This window comes from Carassius gibelio, chromosome A23 (assembly GCF_023724105.1).
Source record: "Carassius gibelio isolate Cgi1373 ecotype wild population from Czech Republic chromosome A23, carGib1.2-hapl.c, whole genome shotgun sequence".
NCBI lineage: Eukaryota > Metazoa > Chordata > Actinopteri > Cypriniformes > Cyprinidae > Carassius > Carassius gibelio.
In genome coordinates, this window is record NC_068393.1 from 8,658,061 (window position 1) to 8,679,095 (window position 21,035).

Sequence of the window (21,035 nt, forward strand, 5' to 3'; positions counted from 1 at the left end):
AAAGCCAATACATTTGGGATTAACTATTCCTTTGGTTAACTAATTCATAAAAAATTAATGCATTGAAAATTAAGTGTGTGAGCGATTGGGGCACATTATCAAACTTCCAGCCTCTAATAGTAACTCCATCTATATGGCTTTGTGAATATTTGAATAGTTGAGAAAAGCTGTCAGAGTTTGTCCTGGCTTCAGAGGAGGTCTTCTGAGAATGCAAAGGGATATGGCATTGCAACATGATTAATAAAACATGTCAGAATCCACTCTATTAACTCCATTAAGGCTGACACCTGGAAGAGGACACTGGGCAAGCCTGCAACAGCCGCATGGCATCTGCTCATCAATCTGTCCCGAGGATCAATCCATCTCTGGTCTGCACATCTAATATGGATCGCAGAGACTTTCTGACATCCAATATAGCTCAGGTGTCTATATTATTTTACTCATAATAACTTAGCATCACTCTCTTTCAGTGTTTTTCGACGGGCACCCAATGCAATTCTAATGCAGCTCCATTACATTTAATTCAATCAAATCCATTTCAGTCGTCCATTTTTTTCTATTTTCTTTCATTCGATTTTGAATATTTTGTCCGACAATCAATGACTTCAAGTGTTTAGAAATTGCATTGTGCCATCCAAAGCAAAATTCTAACAAAAAAAAAATGTTGAGAAAGTAATACTTAAAAAAAAAAAATCATAACAAGGTGAAATGTATCAGGGTTGACAGTTTTATAGTTAATTTATCATTCTTAGCATCTTGCTCAATGTCAAGGGTACAAAGTGTGTTTTATGCTGATATTTCACCACATATCCGGTTTACAATAATTACTTCTCATCATGGTAATTTAAAATTATTTAAAATCATCCACTATTGATAAAAATAATGTAAAATGAAATTACAAAAAGACAACATGTGATTGAAGAGTTTACATGATGATGTCATTATTATTATTTTTGTAATCTATGGATATGTAAATAATTTAAGTAGGGGAAGATTACGATGGTAACAAGGTTGACACTAAACATGGGATCACAGACTTGAGTCTTTTTAATAAGATATTATGCCCACTATACTCTAAAACGTTTATATATATATATATATATATATATATATAGCCTAACACGTATTTGATAAAAAAAAAAAAAAAAGCAAAGAAAGAAACCGGACAAAAAGGCACCATGGAGAAAAATTATGATTTTTTTTTTTAAACATTGTTAATAAAATGCCTACAACAGAACATAGCCAAAGTTGTTGCAGGTTTCGCATTTGTAAAGTCATTGTTTACATGTTCATGAGTGATACAAAAGACTCATGTAATTACCCTGACAGTTCTTAAGTTAAGTTATATACTAATTAAATCACTTTAAAATTGGATAGCAACATCAGAATCGGTTTCAAACCAATTCTCAGTGAATTTTGGCAGTATTTGAACATCACAGTCCGTGCATAAGACTTTATAAACACAACAGCAACAGCGTCATTTGATGTAGCCTGTATTTCATTTAATCAAAACATCCCAATAATCTGACAACCAGACCCCTGTTACAATGAACAAACAGAGTTTATATTTCAAAGTTACCCACGCGATCGATCAGCAAACTGAGCTGAACTGCGCTTGTGCGACTGCAGCATCTCCACAACTCAACATAATGATCCATCTTACCTTCTGTCAGCCATGTTCCTCACATTGTTTGGACTAATAGAAGTGAAAGCAGTGAGATGTGTGCTCTGGCACAAACTGCGCAGACTGCACCGAGTCTGTGAGCGTCCCGCTGGAGTCTGAGGCAGACAGTGGAGAGGGTTCCTCCCCCGCCCTCTGCAGCACGGGCCATGCTCGAGTAATCTGATCTCTGCTGTAGTCTGCTGTAGTAACTGAAGCTGCAGTCAGTCAGTCAGCGCTCAGTTTGGCGAGTGGCGCTGTCTGCTGGCGAGTCTGGGCACTATACAGTGGTGCTGTAGCGCTGGAGTAACGCATTACAGGTACGCGAGTTACGTTATCAGATTACTTCCTCCAAGTACCTAGTAAAGAAATGCATTACTTTTTAAAGAGCCAGTAAGATGAAAATTCTAAGCTTCCTATCACTGTTTATAAATCCTGTACAACAGGTTTAAATCCATCCAAGGTTAAAAAACATTGTAATTTTGTCAAAATATAATTTTAAAATTACCTCAATTCTCAGAGATCCCCAAATGTTTCGCGCAAAGCTGTTCAAAAGATTCAGTTTCCTTAAACCCCACCTTTCGGTAGCATACTGTGTTCTGATTGGTCAACTGACATTGTCAGTTTTGTTTGGTTGTTCCGCACACAACTTCACGGTAAACAATGCCTTAGCATCTTTTTGGGGTGAATTAGCCTATGTCTTATTCCTCTCATCGCGAAGCAAACAGTAAAATAAAAAAAACTTGAACAGTCTCGCTGCTTTTTCTTCTGTGTGGGTGTCTTCAAGCCGCTTGCTTCAGTTTGAATCTGAATAGCACGTTCAGCGCGGGGCGTGGTCACATTAGATATAAGTGAAAACTGACATTGCGTTGTTTTCATATGGATTATTTTAACACAGAATATTTTCACCAGCACTTGTTTAGTTTTAAAGTAGACATGCCAAGCTTCCTATAGATATGTCTCTCATGTCTCTTCGTTGAGTATTCACGGAGTTACTCTTCATTTTAATGACGTGTTTGTACATGACGATCAGCTCAGACAAAGGCTGCAGGCAGCACACAGACAAAAGGGATTTGTTGTACTGCTCTGGTATTGTAGTAAAAATGAATTTTAGCCATTGGTTCTTCTGATCTTCATTCTTTGGCAGTGAAAATAAAACAAACTTGCCTTTACAATTAAAAACACACTGTCTCCTTGACATGATGCTGTCACACCAAACAGAGCGTCTGTGTGGGGGGTGGGTGGGGCAGGTCAGAGTAGGTTTGTTTCTCCCAAGACGGTAGGATGAGATTATTATGCAAAGTGTTCCTAGTGACGTACATAGAGATGGGCAAAAGATTTGAAATCTATAACGACTCGTTTCAGCGATTCAGAGTCGACTCCTTACTTTAGAAGCCAATAACTTTATAAATCGTGTACTTTTTGGTTTAATTACTTTGCACACTGTTTACACTGATGGACAGCTACATCATACACTGTAATACAGGTAATTTTTGATTTCCCATCTGTGTGGCTCTTTAATTTGACTTTTGTTTGGGGTGTCCATTGAGTTCCAATCAGGGTGTGAACGTATAACTATGACTTCATGTTCGGTATCTTTAGGGTCACTGTCAAAAAAGCCAATTTGAACGCTAAGCGGACCAGGACCAAATTATATCGTTTTCAAACAAACCAAGAGAACCGAATTACAATTGTGAATACACCCTCAGTGAATCAGTCAGTGCTTCTGAACTAATCGGTTAATTGAATGATTAATTAACCCCCAATTCACAAAATGTTGGCATCTACTGGCATAACCTACAAGAATCCAGAGTATAAAACTCTTTTTATAACATTTGAGAGTTATGCAGGCCTATTCTGATTAACTTTAATAATGTAAAAAATATATTTAAATTATTTAAACATGTCACAAGGTAACACATGGCACAAACCATAGCAAAAAAAAAAAAAAAAAGGCCAATACAAAGCAATTTTAGCATTCAACACTTTATTCACAAAGTAATGAGCACTATCAAATGTTCAGTGGTAAACCAAAACCAAAATATAGGTATGATAAATCTATAGAACTGTACAAGACTTTGTTAAACCCATCTGATCTCTTTTCATTTTCAAAAACAGGCTTTCCTTTTGAAAGTGCCAAAGGAAAATGTCTCCTTCTCTCCGCATCGTCTCCTATCCTTCAGTTTATGCACAGTGCATCTTTATAACAATTATTCAATTGTCAATTCAACAATTATTATTCACGTTTTTTAAAACAACCATACACAATCTCAGACAAAACTGCTTTTAGTACAGCCACTGGAGATGAGGCTGGATGATATACACTGATATGAAATATGTGAACACAATGAACTGTACTGGACTGATCAGGGATCAGATTATTACCCTCTTGAACATTATAATCTCAATCACAATCATCAAACTGATCTCAAGACAGGGATGGACGAAATACATCAGGAAGGTAATAATTTAAACAATATTAGATACTTCACCTTAAAAAAACTGAATATGTGTATTAAATAACTGTTAAAAATGTGCTGCATAAATAAACCTCAAGATGGAGTGACATCTTTATGTCTGGTGGTCTGTGTAGCTTCAACTGCGTAATAAAAAATGTCCTTTAACCATTTACATTGCAAACGCACATTAAAATACATACATCCATTCATAAATTTTGCTCTGATATTTGTAGCACTGTGTATAGCAAAAGTTTTAAGAACAAGCTAAGGTTAGAAATATGAGGTGGCATGTTCGGTACATAAAAATTTATTTCTCGATGTGTTTGGGGAAAACATTATTTTCTGTCAAATACACATAATGGCAAATACATCAAATGAACCATTTTTCTATGTTTTTTTTTTTTTTTTGGTGGTTGTTATTTATACTTATTATGATGCAATAAGCATCCAGGAACCTATAAGAAATTTAGATTTAGATTTTTTTTTCGATATATATGTATATATATATATATATATATATATATATATATATATATATATATATATAGAGAGAGAGAGAGAGAGAGAGAGAGAGAGAGAGAGAGAGAGAGAGAAAGAGAGAGAAAACCTCACCAATATTTAAGCGTATTCTAAATAATGCTATAAAATACACTGGGAGCAACAAATGAAATCAGAAAGCTCCATTTTATCACACTTAAATTCACTTTTGACTTCAGATACAACGTATTCACACTCACACGACACACAAACACACACATTCGTCATTGACCTGTCTGAGGTGTTGTTCAGTGAAGTTATAAGGCTGGAAAAGACATCGAGACATCCTCTGGAGACACTAAAAAAGAGAGTTATCAAGAATTTTGTTGCAAAACCGGTTTCAAACTGAATCAAGTATGAACGATCACAACAACTGAATCATTGTAAAGGTTTACTGCTATGAATTTTAACCCCCAACCTTCCCAAATCCCAGATGAAAGAATAAAAAACAGTGTAAAGAATCTAAGTTAAAAGATAAAAATGTGCTCTGTTCAAAGCCTAGCCGATCTCATGGACAAGATGGGAAAACAGTCCGACTGTAGATGGAAATGTTGCAGGGTGTCGCCGCGCTTCTGAGACCAGTCGATAATGGAGCGAGGGAACTTACGGGAGAAGAAAAACAAACAGAAAGACTGTACGCTGGCATTAAAAATCCTCTTCCTTCACTTCCATCAAATTTAAAAGTCTTTTGCGATGTCTGTCTGAGGAGGGACGGTATGAGAGAGAGGAATATTACATGAGAGTCAAACTGTTTCCTGCAAAATGTCATTGCAGTCACAGTGGGTGGAGCTTAACCTTTCTGTCCGTCTCTGAACAAACTCCTCCTCTTCCTCCTCATCACCGTCCCTCCCTTCTCTCTGTATGGCCCTTGTCAGGTCTCCAAGGGGAGCGTCCCAGCCCGCATTGTCCACCTGCGACCCTGCAGGACGTATGGGATGTGATGAAGGAGGAGGAGGAGAAGAAGAAGAGGGACAGTCCACTTGGTTTAGCCCCAAAGCGTCTCTCAAGATCTCAGCGCCAGCTTCCTTCAATAAAAGAGCGGGCGTGGCCAGAGTGGTCAGGTAGATGGCTGAAGCTGATTTGGTGGAGGACACCAGGGCGTGGCCTCTTCCTGTTTGTCTGTTGTCATGGCGGGGTGGAGAATACGGCTGGTTGTCGTTGCTGAGGAGCGTGAACATGTGGTCGACGGAGCGGCTGAAATGAGCCCAGTCCTCAAGGCTGAGGGTGAAGTTGAGTTTGAGATCGTAGGCGTGCTCATCAAGTCTGTACAAAGGTTCAAGTTCGGACCGGTTCGGCTCACCAGGAAACATGTCTGTGTCTTCCTGGATGTCCTCGTTCCATGAGTTATCCTTCCCATCCTTCCCATATCTGTCCCCTGTGGGGGAACACAGCCACAAATGTTAAACATTTTCATCAAGTGACAAAACATTTAAAGGCAATGATTAAAAGTGGACGCATCGAAATGGAGATGGATGCTTGTGATTGTAAAAACAGAAAATAAACAACAATCAAAAACCCTGTAAAGGCTTGTGATGGTGAAGGAAGGAAGAACGTAAATGTTTCAGGCTTGAAGTGAGATGAAGTGAAGATGATGAGGGGCAAGTGACGGGAATCTTCCCTCGTGCTCAGAAACAAACAGTTCAAACAGTTCCCATGCAGATGAACTAATGCTGTAGCATGCAGGCCAGACAGATGCATTCAGGAGAAAGGAAATTAAAGAGAGAGGTGATTCAGACAAGCTAGTGGCTTGGTGACATTGTATCCTATGGACGAGAAGCAGAATTATTATCCAAACTCACAGCGATTTGGAGACAGGCTTCCTCACTTTAGGCCATTTCCGGCGATGAAACTGCCTAATGCGACAAGCAACGATAAGACAAACTGTTACCCTGCCCCCAAACTCAAGCATGTGATTGAGACAGAGCCAATCAGAGAACTCAAAGGCTTTCACATTCACACAACAACACCCAAGGCTGAATACATGCAAGGCACAGAACAGGGCTAGAGAGAGGGAGACACAACAAGAAAGGCGAAGAAAGAGAGAGAGAACAGAATCTGAAAGAGAAGACATCTGATCTGTCAAGGAAGTAATTTGCGACTTGAAGTGGTTGTAATTGGACCCACATACTGAGTGGGTGGGTTTGGTTGGTCATAAGAACTAAATATTAGCAAAGAAAAAGGTAATGTAATGACAAATGTACTGACCCCAAACTTCTGAATGGCAGTGTGATATAAATAAACCTCTATGATATTACATGTATCCCTGGCCTGGGGATTTGTTAATCATGTATGATCTCCCAATTTCTTGAAATCCATTTTGCATGCAATTTATTTGATATTTTTATTCTTTATTTTATATTATTTTGTTGTTTTTCTGTTTAAACTTGTTTCAAACAACGTTTCCCATATTTTGGATGAACATTTTGCCCCCTGGAGTCTGACAGTGTTCATCTAATGTAAATTTTTTGCCATTTTATAAATGTTCTGGGTTCATTAGTTAATCTGTGTCCTGCGAGTCACCACAGAAAATAATATCAGATTGTTTGAGGTTTGCTGTTACTGATTTGACTGATTAATTGGTGCCACCAGTTACCAATTTTATTGATTTTTTTCTTCAGCCCTTTTTTGTGCATTATACATATATTTCATATGACAATACTCTAAACGGATTAATTTAGTTTTATTCAATAATCATCTTAAGTATTTATTGTTAATTTTGTACCAATTATTAGCACTATATTTCATTCACATTTCAAAAAATAGTTTTCCCAACCTAATTATCAACAAAATTCATCGGTCATCCTCTAAAACCAAGTAAAAATGGTTTACAGTTACAATTAAGTCTGTGGAGCAAAGACAGGATACTTCGTGACGTTTTACTTAATTGATGGACACCAGAAAGAATCTTTACGTGAAAAACGCCACCTGCAGGTTACTAACTGGAAGTTCATCCACCTACAGTTTGCATTAAAGGGTGTTTTAGACAGCTGTGCAACACAAATAAAGCATTTTTTTTTGTTGTTGTACAGAAGAATTCATGTGCTTTTAAATATACCAGAATATTTTGCTCCACAGACTTCCATTGTACGTGCATTACAATACCTTGTTTTTATTTTTACAAACTGAAGAATAAGTTATTATTATGCATTCTGACTTATTCTAGAGTAGAGCCAAACATTCCTTTAAAAACAAGTGATATCAAATCCGTTCTAGTTTCTACATCATCCTCTTTGACAGAGAGGTCTTCTCCTTGATTTGACAGTGAGGAGTGTATTCCTTTAGGTGTGTGTGATGTGCATCAGACTATTCAACATTCACGTTTAAGCTCCAAGCTGTCTACAACAGAGCGGCAGAAGTGGATTAGTATCTTCATCATTCTCACAGTAGCCTTCTAGTCTACAACGGGGTTAAATTCATTTGGCAGTGATACCTGTATTCATCATAGCTGCTTCTCTCTTTACCCCCTGAAGAAGAGACAATATCATTGGTTAGAGAGTGTAAGAACAATGTGATGTACAGCCCCATTAATGTTTCAGATGCCATCACTGGAAAAACAACTCTGGGCTTCTGTCCAAGGGTCATGTGAAATCTGGCAGTGCCAAGAACAATGGCAAGGGTCGGGAATCAATGAGCTTTTGGAAAATAACAAATCTGCAGGCTCAGTGTGCAGATGCAGAGAATTAATGTTCATCTTGAGCTGATGAATTGCAATTCTGATCCCTTTCAGATGGCTGTCATGCACAATAAAATCTCAACTGACTTTTTTTTTTATGGCAATCTGTTCTATAAAACGTGCTTCCCAAACAAAGTCAAGCGATGCCAAATATACTGTAAATTACAAAATGCAACTAACAATAAAATTGTGCACAGCTAGCTACTTTAAAAAAAAAAAAAAAATTTAATTTCAAAGATCAAGTGCCCAAGAAATCTTTTTCGAATTATTTTTGTACAAATTCATTTTACCAAATGATGTAGATGTCATCACTGACAGGTTGTGTGACGAAACAATTTAACGTAGAGTCAGATATGAGCTAGACTAATGATCACTGGAATGATCACTTCTGTTAAAAGCTCAGTTCAGTCACATCCGTCTGAGTACATGTCAGATACAACTAAAGACAAGGTGACATGGTCAGACAGCATGCTTCAGTCCCTTCAGGACAGCAGCTCAGCAGGTGACGTACGAGTTTCTGTTTGCATTTAAAACAAGGAGGACAGGAAGCAAGGCAGGGCCAGGGATCAGGTGAGGATGATAATGATGAAGATGTGAAAGTCCATGTAACCCTGTGCCTTGGTACTTGCAGAGGTAAGTGTGTGTGTGTGTGTGGCACATGTATTAGTCAGTGTGTTTGAACCTCTGGGCCAGATGCCTAGCAGAATGATGCAGCAGTGTGTATGCATACAGTATGTGCAGTGTATTTTCACTTCTGTGTGTGTGTGTGTGAGTGACTCACCCATGTCAAGGCTGCGTGTGCGAGGGTTACACTGCTTGTGTCCCTTACAGCCCCTGAGCTCCATGAGCTCAACATGCAGCTGATTGAGAACGAACCGGTCGAGTGTGTTCACTGCATTCACCAACTACACACACACAGAGAGAGAGAGAGAGAGAGAGAGAGAGAGAGAGAGAGAGAGAGAGAGAGAGAGAGAGAGAGAGAGAGAGAGAGAGAGAGAGAGAGAGAGAGAGAGATGCACCATTAAACAGCAATTAATAGAACATGTTCACTTTTGGTAACATTTTTTGCTCCCAATGAAGTTTTTTCAAAACTCAGTGTACTTGTTTACTAACGTGTCAAATAAGAAAATCAAGTAATTATCACATGTAAGCGGAATAATTTTACTGTGCATTTCCATTCCAACTGTTATTTTGTACAATTATGCAAACCATGCATTAATATGTTGTCATTATTCATCTAGAAAACATTAGCTTTGAAAATAGCCTCAGGAGCATTGTAAAGGAGTTCAAAATCACGATGATCTGAGATGTGGTTGAAATGACACTATGGTGCAAATACAGCAAATGTGATGCACTGATGAATACTGTACAAGACCAGAGACATTTATTAAGAAAGCAAAGATGTTCTGTGGTGACTTGATGTTGTCTTTATATATGAGCACTGACCTGATATGGATCCGTGTTGATGTCAAAGTACTCCAGGAATCCAGTAGCAAATTCACAGAACAGGAAGTTGTGTGTCTCATTAATGGTCCTCATGCACCAGTAGGTGTTGTTATTGGCACTGGTGCACGCACAAAATGGCCCCACTGGAAACAAAGATTAAAAGTGTGAGACACTTACAGTTGTAAAAGCAATATATATATATATATATATATATATATATATATATATATATATATATATATATATTTTTTTTTTTTTTTTTTTTTTTTTTTTACACTAACACCTTTATTTTAAGGACCTATTCTCACTATAACTAGCATGCATATTACTAGCATTTTCTTTTTTGCGCTTATAAAGCACATATTAATGCCTCATTCTGAATCTGCATGACCATATTTTTTCATATTCACAAGTATTTATTTCAAAGACAGACCAGAAAACAGTAGAAATGCTTTACAGATTTCATGTGTTGTAGTCTTCCAAATGATTGTGGCTGTTTAAGTTGAAAATCATACTACATACTATATATATCATAATGACAGTATTGTCCTCTAATATATCATTTCAAGACAATAAATATCCCATGCTCTTCCTGTCTGTGCATTGACACCAAAGGTTTCTCAGTGAAAGTAACGGAGTAACCTGGATGCTGAAAAATCATGCTACATGATCCTGTCCAGACTCGCAGTCAGTGTGTGTGTGTGTGTGTGTGTGTGTGTGTCTCACGTGTCCAGAAGGGGGCGGTCTGCCAGTGCTGGTTGTCGTGTGTGAAGCAGGTGAGGCCAGGCATGCTGCAGGTGTCATTGTTACGCAGGCGCTTCAGTAACTTCCTCAGCTTCTTCCTGCGCTTTTGTTCCAGCAACAACCAGGCCTTCTTATCCTTCCCCTGTCCTTTCCTACAGAGACCGAGAGAATCATCAAAACGGTAATCATGCATCTATACGCACACACACATAGAGACACAGAAACCCACCTGAAGGGATGGACACCTCCTGCTTTGTATTTCCTCAGCTTACTCTTGTAATTGGATTGGTAACTAAAAGAGAAGACAAAGTCATCACAGTCATCAAGTCATGACAAAATAGAATTATAACCAGAATATATTAAAATAATACAGTATCTGATATATTAGAATTTGTATTTTTTTTTTTATAAAATATGCAATTAATTTTAATGATAAAATGTATTTTTTAATTATTATTATTATTAAATATATTTTATTTGATTTATTTATTTGATTATATACTAAATGTATGTTCGGAATATACAATAAAGGTATACATTACTTTAAATACATTAATTTAAATGTAAAACATATAATAAGAATTAAATACTAATAGGATTTGTATGCAATTATTTAACTGTGATTAATAATTGTACAAAATATGAATGAATCTGCATACATTGGACAAACTCAGAACACCAGTAAAGAGATAACAACAGACAGATGTGACTCTCACTAGTATTTGTTGCAGTCACACTCTTCAGGTCTTGCATTTTTCAGATGACCTCTGACCTCACGAAGGTTATTAATCTTTGTCTGGAGCGTTTCAATCTGGGAAAAGAGATGAAAATGTTGGCTACATAATGATATAACATATGCAATATAAATGAAACTTAAAGGAATATGATGCATGAGTTGTGTGAAACTGTATAAACTTTTACTGATGCTTTTTTTGTCTTTTTTTTAGCTTGGAGCTTGTCATTGTTCACTTTTTGTTCATAACATTCAGCTAAACTTCCCCTTTTATGTTCCATGGAACGAAGAAAGTCTTACAGATCTGGAACAAAATGCATGTGAGCGTGTGTCATACTTCGTGGTCGATGTGGAGCTTGTGGTCCTTCCATGCTTGCAGGGATTTGTACAGACCAACGTCACATTTTACTGTATCATTGGCCAAAATGAAACATCTGAAAAACACACACACACACTCTCTTTGATGCATATACTCCTTCTTTGGTCCATAATACTGAAGCACACTCGCTCCTCACCTGTGAGTGACTTTGATAGAGGAGGGCACAGGGAGGCTGTTGTTGGTCTGGCTGACTGCAGTGGGTCCCACACCGCTGAACTCGTCCTCGTCCGCTGTGTTCTGCCTGAGGCTGAGGTTCCTGGGGCCCGAGGGGCCTGAGGGCCGGTGTTCATGATCCAGGTCCACTGCGTACAGGTCTCCTCCCATCTCCAGGGAAGCAGCACGAGTAAAGCGGTTCCTGGAGTAGCTCTTCAGTGATTTCAGTTCTGTCAATCAAACGCAGGACTTGCCATTATCACTCGTCGATTACTTATTTTTTCTTCATGTTAGATACAATATAACATAAAGACTTTTTTATTTTTTTAACAAATCAAGTCAGGTCTTTAAACATTAAAAAATAAAATAAAATAAAATAAAATATACATAATTATATTACTACATATTCCAGACATTATTTTCTAGTTCAGCAGTTATTTTAATCTATAAAAATATTTCAAAATATTAATACTCTACAGTATTTTTGATCAAATCAATGCAGCCTTGGTAAGCATGAGAGAATTAATAAAAACTTACCAACAACAAACCTTTGAAAGGTAGTGTTTATACATAATTATTATTTGTAATGTATTTTGAAACATATGATTCATTACATTAAATACACATATTTTAATTCTAATGATAAAGAAATATATTATATTAATTTGATAATAATAATAATAGATCTGAATATCATTAATCACACACGCACGCACGCACACACACGTATATGACTAATATTTTTTTTACACTAGAGGGCAGCAGAGGCTACGAGAATAATTCAGTGTGCATCCCGGATGATTTTTGGAGCACTTGTTGCTGTGTGAGTTTATTGCTCAGTGTCTACTCGTACTCACTCTTTTTGGCAAGCAGCTTATTCTTGGAGAAGGTGCTCAGTCTGTAGCTTTTGGGTTCGCAGTTGCAGCCCTGAGGCTCAGAGTTCACGCTGACATCAGCGCTCATGCTCTGCAGATAAATCTGTGATTTAATGCTGGATACAGATGGCTTCTGCACTGCAGACAGACGGGCCATGCCTTTGCATTTAGTCAACCTCAGCTTCCCTGTGGCGTCTTCAACACACTGCCACTTCTGCCGAGACAGACAAAGAGGGACACACTGATGCACGTGTATATATATAATCGAGAATACCTAGAATATAATAGTACATGAATACGTCATCGTTTAACAACATGATGCATATCAAAGTGCCATAGCATTGCCATTTGATACCATAGCATACCTTTTTTTTTATAGAAAGCCAGCTCTCTTGAAATGACTCACTTATCTTATTTATCTTACACAAATTATCTTAATCTTAGCTCATTCCTGTGTGAATAACACACATCCACCTTGTTAAAAAGAGTCGTTAATGGGGAACATAAGTTACACAGCACTTGGAGCTGCACACGATCAGAGAGATGAGATAAACATGCCTTTCATATTTGTCGCTTTTAGTGGCCTCGCTGTTAAATACATGGGCTTGTAAATGAAAGAAGGAACCTATAAGTGCCAATCCAACATTCTGTAGCAGGTGCTATTTTATATCATCCTGTATTATTATTATTACTAACCAGCTGTATTATTGCACAGCTCTGTGTTTGCCGTTGGATATATACAGTGCAGATTAACTGATTATATGTAATGCTGAATGTTTAATCAGATTCCAGAAATTATGTTTTAAAATACTCGTATTTTGATTACATGATTACATATAATTCCAATGGTCAAATGACATGCAGGTAAACAGGTATACTATTTCATAAATTTATAAAGTGTTTTTTTTTTTTTTTTTTTTTTTTTTATTGTTGTAGGTAAAAATGATTTAATTGAGATTTTTATGATTTAATTAAATATTGACTTTTTATTAAACTTGTGAACCCCCATAAGTTCTTTCACAAACCCCAGTTTGGGAAACTGAGGCAACTGTGTTTAATGCACTTTATGGTGTTAATAACAACAAATGGAATATATTTCTAAATGTAAACTATATTACTTTCTGGCTCTAATCTGTTAAATGCAACCGTAAGACATGAAGATATTGGTAACACTTTAGTTTAGGGTCCAGTTCACACTAATAACTTGTTGCTTATTAGCATGTCTATTATTAACATATTGGCTGTTTATTAGTACTTATAAAGTACATATAATGCATGACACCCATAATCCTACCCAATACCCTAAACTTAACAACTACCTTATAAACTATTAATAAGCAGCAAATAAGGAGTTAATTGAGGCAAAAGTCATAGTTGATGGTTTTTTAATAGTGAGAATTGGACCCTAAAATAAAGTGTGACCAAGATATTAAAATATTATAAACATCAACATCATAATTTCCTCTAAAGTTACTTTGAAACACAACGAATTGTGAAAAGCACTATACAGATAAATTTGAGAAAATGTACTGCACCAAAATATACTGTACATTATATATAAAATAAATATTTTACAAAGTATTTTGGAATCTAGAATTGCTATAAAACTAAAGCCATATATCTTACTAAGTCACGTTCCAAATTTGAAGTTGACATCACAAAAAAAAAAAAAAAAAAAAAAAAAAAAAAAAATTCCAGTGAGATTTTGTTTAGGCACTATACCAAAAACATCAAACACCACATCATTTATTTTTTTGATGAATTTTGAATCCTGTCAAAATTCATTAATTTCTGTCATAATATTACTTCTATCACAAAAAAGTAATCTATTATGGAACCCTGAGACTGTGTTTTGTCAAGATTACAAAAAGTTTTCAAATAATATCTTATTGATAATGATCACTAAAGGTGGTGGGAACAAAGGCAATAGAGTTGGTGTAATATCCCTTTAAGTAAATAAGGTGTTAAAACAATGCAGACAGCTGGTTCACACAAACAACACTTTCTCCAGGTGCAGTTTCCCCTTTTAATTGCTTTGAAATTTAGACTTTTTCTTGCTTTGCATAGGTGTGAAGGTTTGTGACGACAGACTGTTCCCTGATCAAAGGAGAAAAGCCGATGGAGGAATAAAGCCTGACATAAAAAAAAAATAAAGAGATGGAAAAAAGAGAAAGGGATGGAGAGAATAGATAATGCAGGAGCGGGCTGCAGGTCCCTGGAGGACTACAGTGGGCCAGTCTTGTTAGAGTGAAAATGAGAGCATGAAATTTCAGGTGTCTGATCTGACAGCTCAGACATCTCTCTGTTCTCACTTCTGTTTCATAAGACATCAGACACACACACACAGTCAGTCTCTCTAAACTCCACCTTTCTGTGAGCCTACTCTGCTCTGATTGGTCTGATGGCCCAGTTTGTTGTGATTGGTCTACCGTGTAAATAAATATAATAAATCAATGTATTGTTAAAAAACTTAAAATATCACACTGCTAAGGTGTTTTCCTGAGTGGTGGGTAGAAGTAGTTCACAGACGTCCTGGTTCTGATGGCTTTAGCTGGTGAAGACATAGCTCATGAATATTTATTATGTTATGCACAAACGATTGAACGTGAGATTTTAGTGTTTTAAATAGTCTATGTGACATATTGAGGTCAGCAGAAGAGTTTTTGCTCATTTGCAAGTCAAAATCAAAAGGAAAACAATAACATTATGATGTGGAATGTCCAAAATCCTTATATCTGCTGCTTTCGGCTCTCAGGATTTTGTTGGTCGGTGAATGCATGCATCAACAAATGAATGTTAAGTCTGAAACACTGGACTTGTAATACTGTGGAAAAGTGGGTTGTAATCCTGTCTAATTTAATTTATTATGTCAGAGGTTGTCAGAAAAAAAATGAAGAGGAAGGATTCTTCTGTGTGTTTGTTGCTGTACCTGACCGATCTGTTCACATGGCGTCTGGTACTCTGCGCGCTGGCACAGGTCTTTAACGCGTTGGTATTTGGGAAGGTAGTTCTCCTCTTGGGCCATATCTTTCTCATCATTCAACACTTTATGCAGCAGTTTTCTGTCACCAGAGAAGTAAAGCAAAACCTCATGTTATCTGAATAAACATACGCTGACCTTTCACACCGAAAACCCAGAGCTCTCGGGCTGTTTTCACATTTAATTTGCACTGACTCACCCTCTCTCCACCAGGAACGAGTCCCGCCACACTTTTCCTTTCTTGTTGAGCTGGAACCTGCAATTAGGAGAGACGGATGAATAATGATCTACGGCTTTGTTACTGATCACCTGGAACAGCAAATTGGCCAGAAATTGCCCGTTTCTCAGTGAACTCAAATGATGACTAAATCCAACAAATTGAGACCGAGATTGAAAGAGAGTGAAAAAAGTAGTAATGCACAAAAATGACAAACAGCTTAAACGGAAATCCAGCCTGCAATTGAAAGTGTTGTTCCTCGCCTCTACTATCCCTGATGAAGAACAGGAGATGAGGAAACACAAGTGCTGTGTGCACCTCCTGACCTTCTGTACAGATATGAGCTATCGATCGGTGCTCTCACACACCTCTCTGATCTCCGCAGGAGCTTCAGCCAGATTCGGGAATGTTACAGCTGGCCTTTTCTCCTATTCAGACTCCTATTGTTAGTGGTATTTGCCATCATTGCACAAACCCCAGAGCTGACGTTATGTGTACTTTGCTCCATGTTATTTGCGTAATGGACATGAATGATACTTTAAAATTGTGTCATGAGGGTCCTCACTATGATATAATTTCCTGTTTCATGTTCTTAATGTTCTGTTATGTTGGTTCCACCACAAAGTCAGTTTATTAATAAAAGCACATTTCCACCAATGAATAAAAAATTCTCGTCTGGGCCGAGAGCCGTGGGAACGGAGCGAGGCTGGGGGAGTGAAAGCGATAATGAGCGAAACCTGCACCACTCACCAGTCTCGAGTCCCACGGAGGAGCTCCAGAAGGATAAAAGGAGGAGTGACGGCAGTGCAAGACGAGAGAGGACCAGGCCTGGGTTTTATTTTGTGTTTTGGTTTTTGTTTGTGCGCGGCAGTCATCCGCGAGGAGCGCTGTTGCGTGTTTATTTTGTTATTAAAGTTGTATTTAAATGTTCGCAGGTTCCCGCTGCCTCCTTCCCATACTACGAACTTTGTTACACACGGTAATTGCGACTTTTTACTTCTCATTCTGACTTTTTTTTTTTTCGCAAGTGCATGTTCCAAAGTCAGAAATGTGTGATATAAACTCGCTATTCTGACTTTTTTTCGTAGAACTGCGAGATATAAATTCAATTCTGAGAAATTTTCCCCTCAGAATTGGACTTTAAAACTCTCAATTCTAAATTTATATCTCACAATTCTGACCTTTCTCGCAATTCTGAGAAAAAAAGTCAGCATGGGAGGTAAAACATCGCAATTACCTTGTTTTATTTTTTTATTCAGTGGCAGAAACATGCTTCAATAAAATCAGTGAAGCAGTACTTTCTTTTACTTCTTACTATTTTCTTTTCTAGAATATCAATCTCTGAATGAGCCTTTTTGATTGTGATATCACTTCATTCACCTTATTTTTAAACGCAGAAGTAAGCCGTTTTCTGTGAATGTGCGAGACTTACGGCTCATTAACCGCTGAAGGGAAATAACCAGAAGAATACCAAAGTGGTAAAACTGTTTGCACTACAAACCAGTGTGTTCCTAATTGAGGTAATACATTAAAATAACATGGTAAGATACACTAGTTTGCAATATCAAACACCAAAATGACCCGTTTTGTACAGTTAAAAATAGCTGGAAGTGAATGACACTGGAAGCCTTAAAAATAAGGTGGAGACCCCCCCCCCCCCTCCCAAAAAAAAAAAAAAAAAAAAAAAAAAAAAAAAAAAAATCTGAAATTAAAACAAGCTCATCATGAATTAAAATCATTATATGTAGTGTATTTTTAGTTAGGGGTGAGTGATATGGCAAAAATAGACCCTAGAAACTGTTAGAGGTGCTCTTAAAACCAAAAACACGTGGAAACTGATGAAATCTATATTATATCTAATGAGTGTCTATCTGAGTGCAAGCCCTCGTTCTCACTGTCACTCATCTTTCCTGAAAGCCCCTCTTTCTCTCTGCATTTCTTATTTCCTGCCCCCCCCCCCTCCTGCTGAGGTACGCATCTCTTCCTCTCATCTGAAATAAAAGAGGTACGCTGGCTAGAGGAAGAGTGCAGAGATGAGATTTCAGCAGGTCTGGCGGTGATGAGGGGTTGTGCCAGTAGGATGCCTGGCAGACCGCCATCTGCTGCCACTCAATGACAACGAAGCGAGGCGAGGTGTTGTTCCTAAAACCTCTGATAGCTTTAGGATTAAACTAAATGTAGTGTGTCGCTATCCTCAGGGAACTCCGCATTACCAGCTGATCAAGTAATATAGAGAAGTAGCTAGTGCTGTTGATTCCTAAAAAGATAACACTGAGGAGCAATATTAATATTAAATATTAAACATGTTGAATATTTACGATTCACGATCGGGACGGCTCCGACATTCTTCCGATCAGGTTCAGACACTCTTAGAACCATGAAGATAATCGGGACATAGTTGGATTGACAGAAATGGGGAAATCAGCCCAAAATCATCCCTATTTTTCTTTTGGTGTGTACCCAGCATTAGTGAAATCACCCCTTGATATACCAAGCTTTCTTCATATCTCCAGGCTTGTGGACAGTTCATCAGTTTTTCAATACCTCCATTTTCTTCAAACTATACCAATTGAGTTAACTTATTTTGTTCTGCTGATGAAACCAAGGAAGCGCTTGGCTCTCAGCTTCCGAAATACTCAAAAAAATAAAAAAATAAAAGGCACACTTCGGGAGGCACCCTCACCGGTTCATCATGCGGTCCGTGTCCAGGAGCTTGAGGATGGACTTGCCGTCCATGTCTGGGGGAACGTCCATCCCTGCGATGTCCAGGATGGTGGGGGCCAAGTCTATGTTCAACACGATGTGGGCGTTGCTATGGAAACAGAAGAGGGGGTCGCCATTTGATATAATGGTCATAAACCAGACGAGCAGTACATAAACACTGACAGATAACAGAGACGGTGAGACAAACAGAGAAATCTAGGACTTGCTCAAAAAGCTGTACTACACTGAATATCCTACTGTGCATACTGTTCACGATTAGTATGTAAAACAGTATGCATTATGCAACAATATACTTAGTGTCTTTGAAAAGTCATCATCCACGGATGTGGTGCACAATGATACAGAAGGTGGGTTATTTTCCTAATTTCTGCAACATCACTTAAGATGGTTGTATACCCAGTGAAGTATTGGGCAATCAGATGCACACTGTCCATGAGCAAAGATGGCAGCATGCAGGTCACATACTTTCAAGGCTACACGTGCCCCCTGAGCAACTGCCATTGAGATAAATGTGAAGCGTCTGACTCCAAGCGAGGCTCCCCATTGTCCAAAACAATATTCAAACGTCCCCAAAAGATATTTTTGGGGACTTTATTACTGCTGTAATGACAATGCTGATTCTTTTCAAACATTTTTAACAATTTATTGAATTGTCAATTATTAAAACAAGCTAATAATAGTAATAATAATAATAATAATAATAATAATAATACATATATTTTATTATAATAGAGTAGAAAAAAATAAAACAATTAGAAATAGATATAATAGATAAAAACTATTTTATATTATGTTTTTCTTAAATTTTGATGCATTTTTATTTGTATTTATTTTTATATATTATTATTATTATTATTATTATTATTATTATTATTATTATTATTATTATTATTTGTTTCTCTTTTTATACTTTTATTCGTAATGTGCGCAGTGGATAAAACACATGCCATTGGTGTGAGAGACCCGGGTTCGAATCTACTATAAGACACCAATGTGTCCCTGAGCAAGACACTTAAACCCTAGTTGCTCCAGAGGCATGTGACCTTTGATATATATAGCAATTGTAAGTTGCTTTGGATAAAAGCGTCAGCTAAATGAATAAATGTAATGAAACATTCACTTTCTGACGCTGAAGAGCACATCAAACCCCTAATGTGGCTGTTCATTTTGATTAAAAAAATGATTCAGAAACTGACGTCAGTTTCAACTGGCCGTTTCAAATCCTCAGTGGAGATTAATCCAATCACATCGGCTCAGTCTTCAAAAAGTAAAGGCTCCTCTCGCTCTGATTTTATTGCCTAAAGGCTCATCTGATGTTGAACTGGCCCCAGCTGTGCCTTTCTCACCCTGAGACTCTTGCCAAACACTTTATCCTCTTTTCTGTGGCTTTCTTGCACGGTAAAAAGTCTTGCGGTCTTCACATGAGTGGACTTTACTGCTGTTAATCAGCTTTTCTGAGAAAGAGAGAAGCCAGACCACACAGCAGACTAGTGAGTAATGATATAAAATACTGATGAGAGAAAGAGAGAGCGAGTTTTCTACATTTAAACAGAGCTCTGGTCTGGTGCTCCCGTGGGGATGCAGGTTCAAATATGGCCTGCAACATGATCTCATTCCCTCTCTCATTATACAGCAGGACATTGGAAAGTCATTAAAACCCCATAAATCAACATCAGACCTCATTAAAGAGTAACTCGGGCCTCTGTACCAAAACACAAATTACTATAGACATAAATCAATTCTGCATTGCATTACAATTCTATTACATTATATACATTTCTTGTATTTATATAAATAAATATATGGATACATATATGTACATTGATTTATTGTGGTACTATCATCTAAAACCACTATGTTTCTTTGTCTTGTCTATTGGATGCCGTCATCGGACACACACACACACACACACACACACACACACAAGTGAGAGCACTCACATGCCTCCTGCCTCCACATTTGGGCCACGGATGTAAAAGGGAACTCTGATGTCAAACTCGTAGGGCATCGATTTCCCCTTGACCAGTCCGAACTGACCGATGTGATACCCGTGGTCAGCTGTGTAGATCACGTATGTGTTGTCCAGCTCCCCAGTGTCAACCAACATGTTGTATATCTACATTCAGAAAGAAGAGACATTACAATGATTGAATAAATGATAAGGTACAACAGCTTCTTTTGTGGTTGCAGAAAAGCAAGACAAAAGCGTGTTAAAGTAACTGTTAAAGTAACTGTTAAAGTACGGTAAAATACAATGCAAATACAATGGTATACAAAAGTTATAATTATTTATCACCATGGTATATTTGGAGTAAATGTGGAAATGTTGACAACTGGGGAAATAATTCATACAGATAAATAATTTGCTCCATATTAATAGTGAAGTAGTTGTTAAATTTAGTTTTGGGGTGGGATTAGGGGATCTAAAATATGGTCATGCAAAATAAGGCATTAA

The 21,035-nt window shown here is 37.5% G+C and overlaps 2 protein-coding genes across 6 annotated transcripts in view; both read right to left on the reverse strand.

The window, feature by feature from the left end:
- The window catches only part of LOC127944648 (rho GTPase-activating protein 39), a 53,825-nt gene extending 51,952 nt beyond the window's left edge, over positions 1-1,873 (reverse strand). Inside the window, exon 1 of the mRNA XM_052540740.1 lies at positions 1,664-1,873. Within this exon, the coding sequence (XP_052396700.1) occupies positions 1,664-1,677 (14 nt within the window). The 5' untranslated portion in view covers positions 1,678-1,873. The remainder of the gene's footprint in view (positions 1-1,663) is intronic.
- Positions 1,874-3,630: 1,757 nt separating this feature from the next.
- The window catches only part of LOC127945181 (extracellular sulfatase Sulf-2), a 137,135-nt gene continuing 119,730 nt past the window's right edge, over positions 3,631-21,035 (reverse strand). For 3 of the 5 annotated variants that reach the window (XM_052541790.1, XM_052541788.1, XM_052541789.1), the window contains 13 exons: positions 20,521-20,696; positions 18,540-18,668; positions 15,839-15,895; positions 15,589-15,721; positions 12,642-12,873; positions 11,768-12,014; positions 11,590-11,686; positions 11,236-11,330; positions 10,749-10,811; positions 10,502-10,671; positions 9,776-9,918; positions 9,111-9,234; positions 3,631-6,031 (listed from right to left, as the gene is read on the reverse strand). In XM_052541790.1, the coding sequence (XP_052397750.1) occupies positions 5,400-6,031; positions 9,111-9,234; positions 9,776-9,918; positions 10,502-10,671; positions 10,749-10,811; positions 11,236-11,330; positions 11,590-11,686; positions 11,768-12,014; positions 12,642-12,873; positions 15,589-15,721; positions 15,839-15,895; positions 18,540-18,668; positions 20,521-20,696 (2,298 nt within the window). In that variant the 3' untranslated portion in view covers positions 3,631-5,399. Of the gene's footprint in view, positions 6,032-6,455; positions 6,510-8,086; positions 8,121-9,110; positions 9,235-9,775; positions 9,919-10,501; positions 10,672-10,748; positions 10,812-11,235; positions 11,331-11,589; positions 11,687-11,767; positions 12,015-12,641; positions 12,874-15,588; positions 15,722-15,838; positions 15,896-18,539; positions 18,669-20,520; positions 20,697-21,035 lie in introns of all 5 variants that reach the window. The other 2 variants (XM_052541791.1, XM_052541792.1) reach the window with 2 other exon arrangements.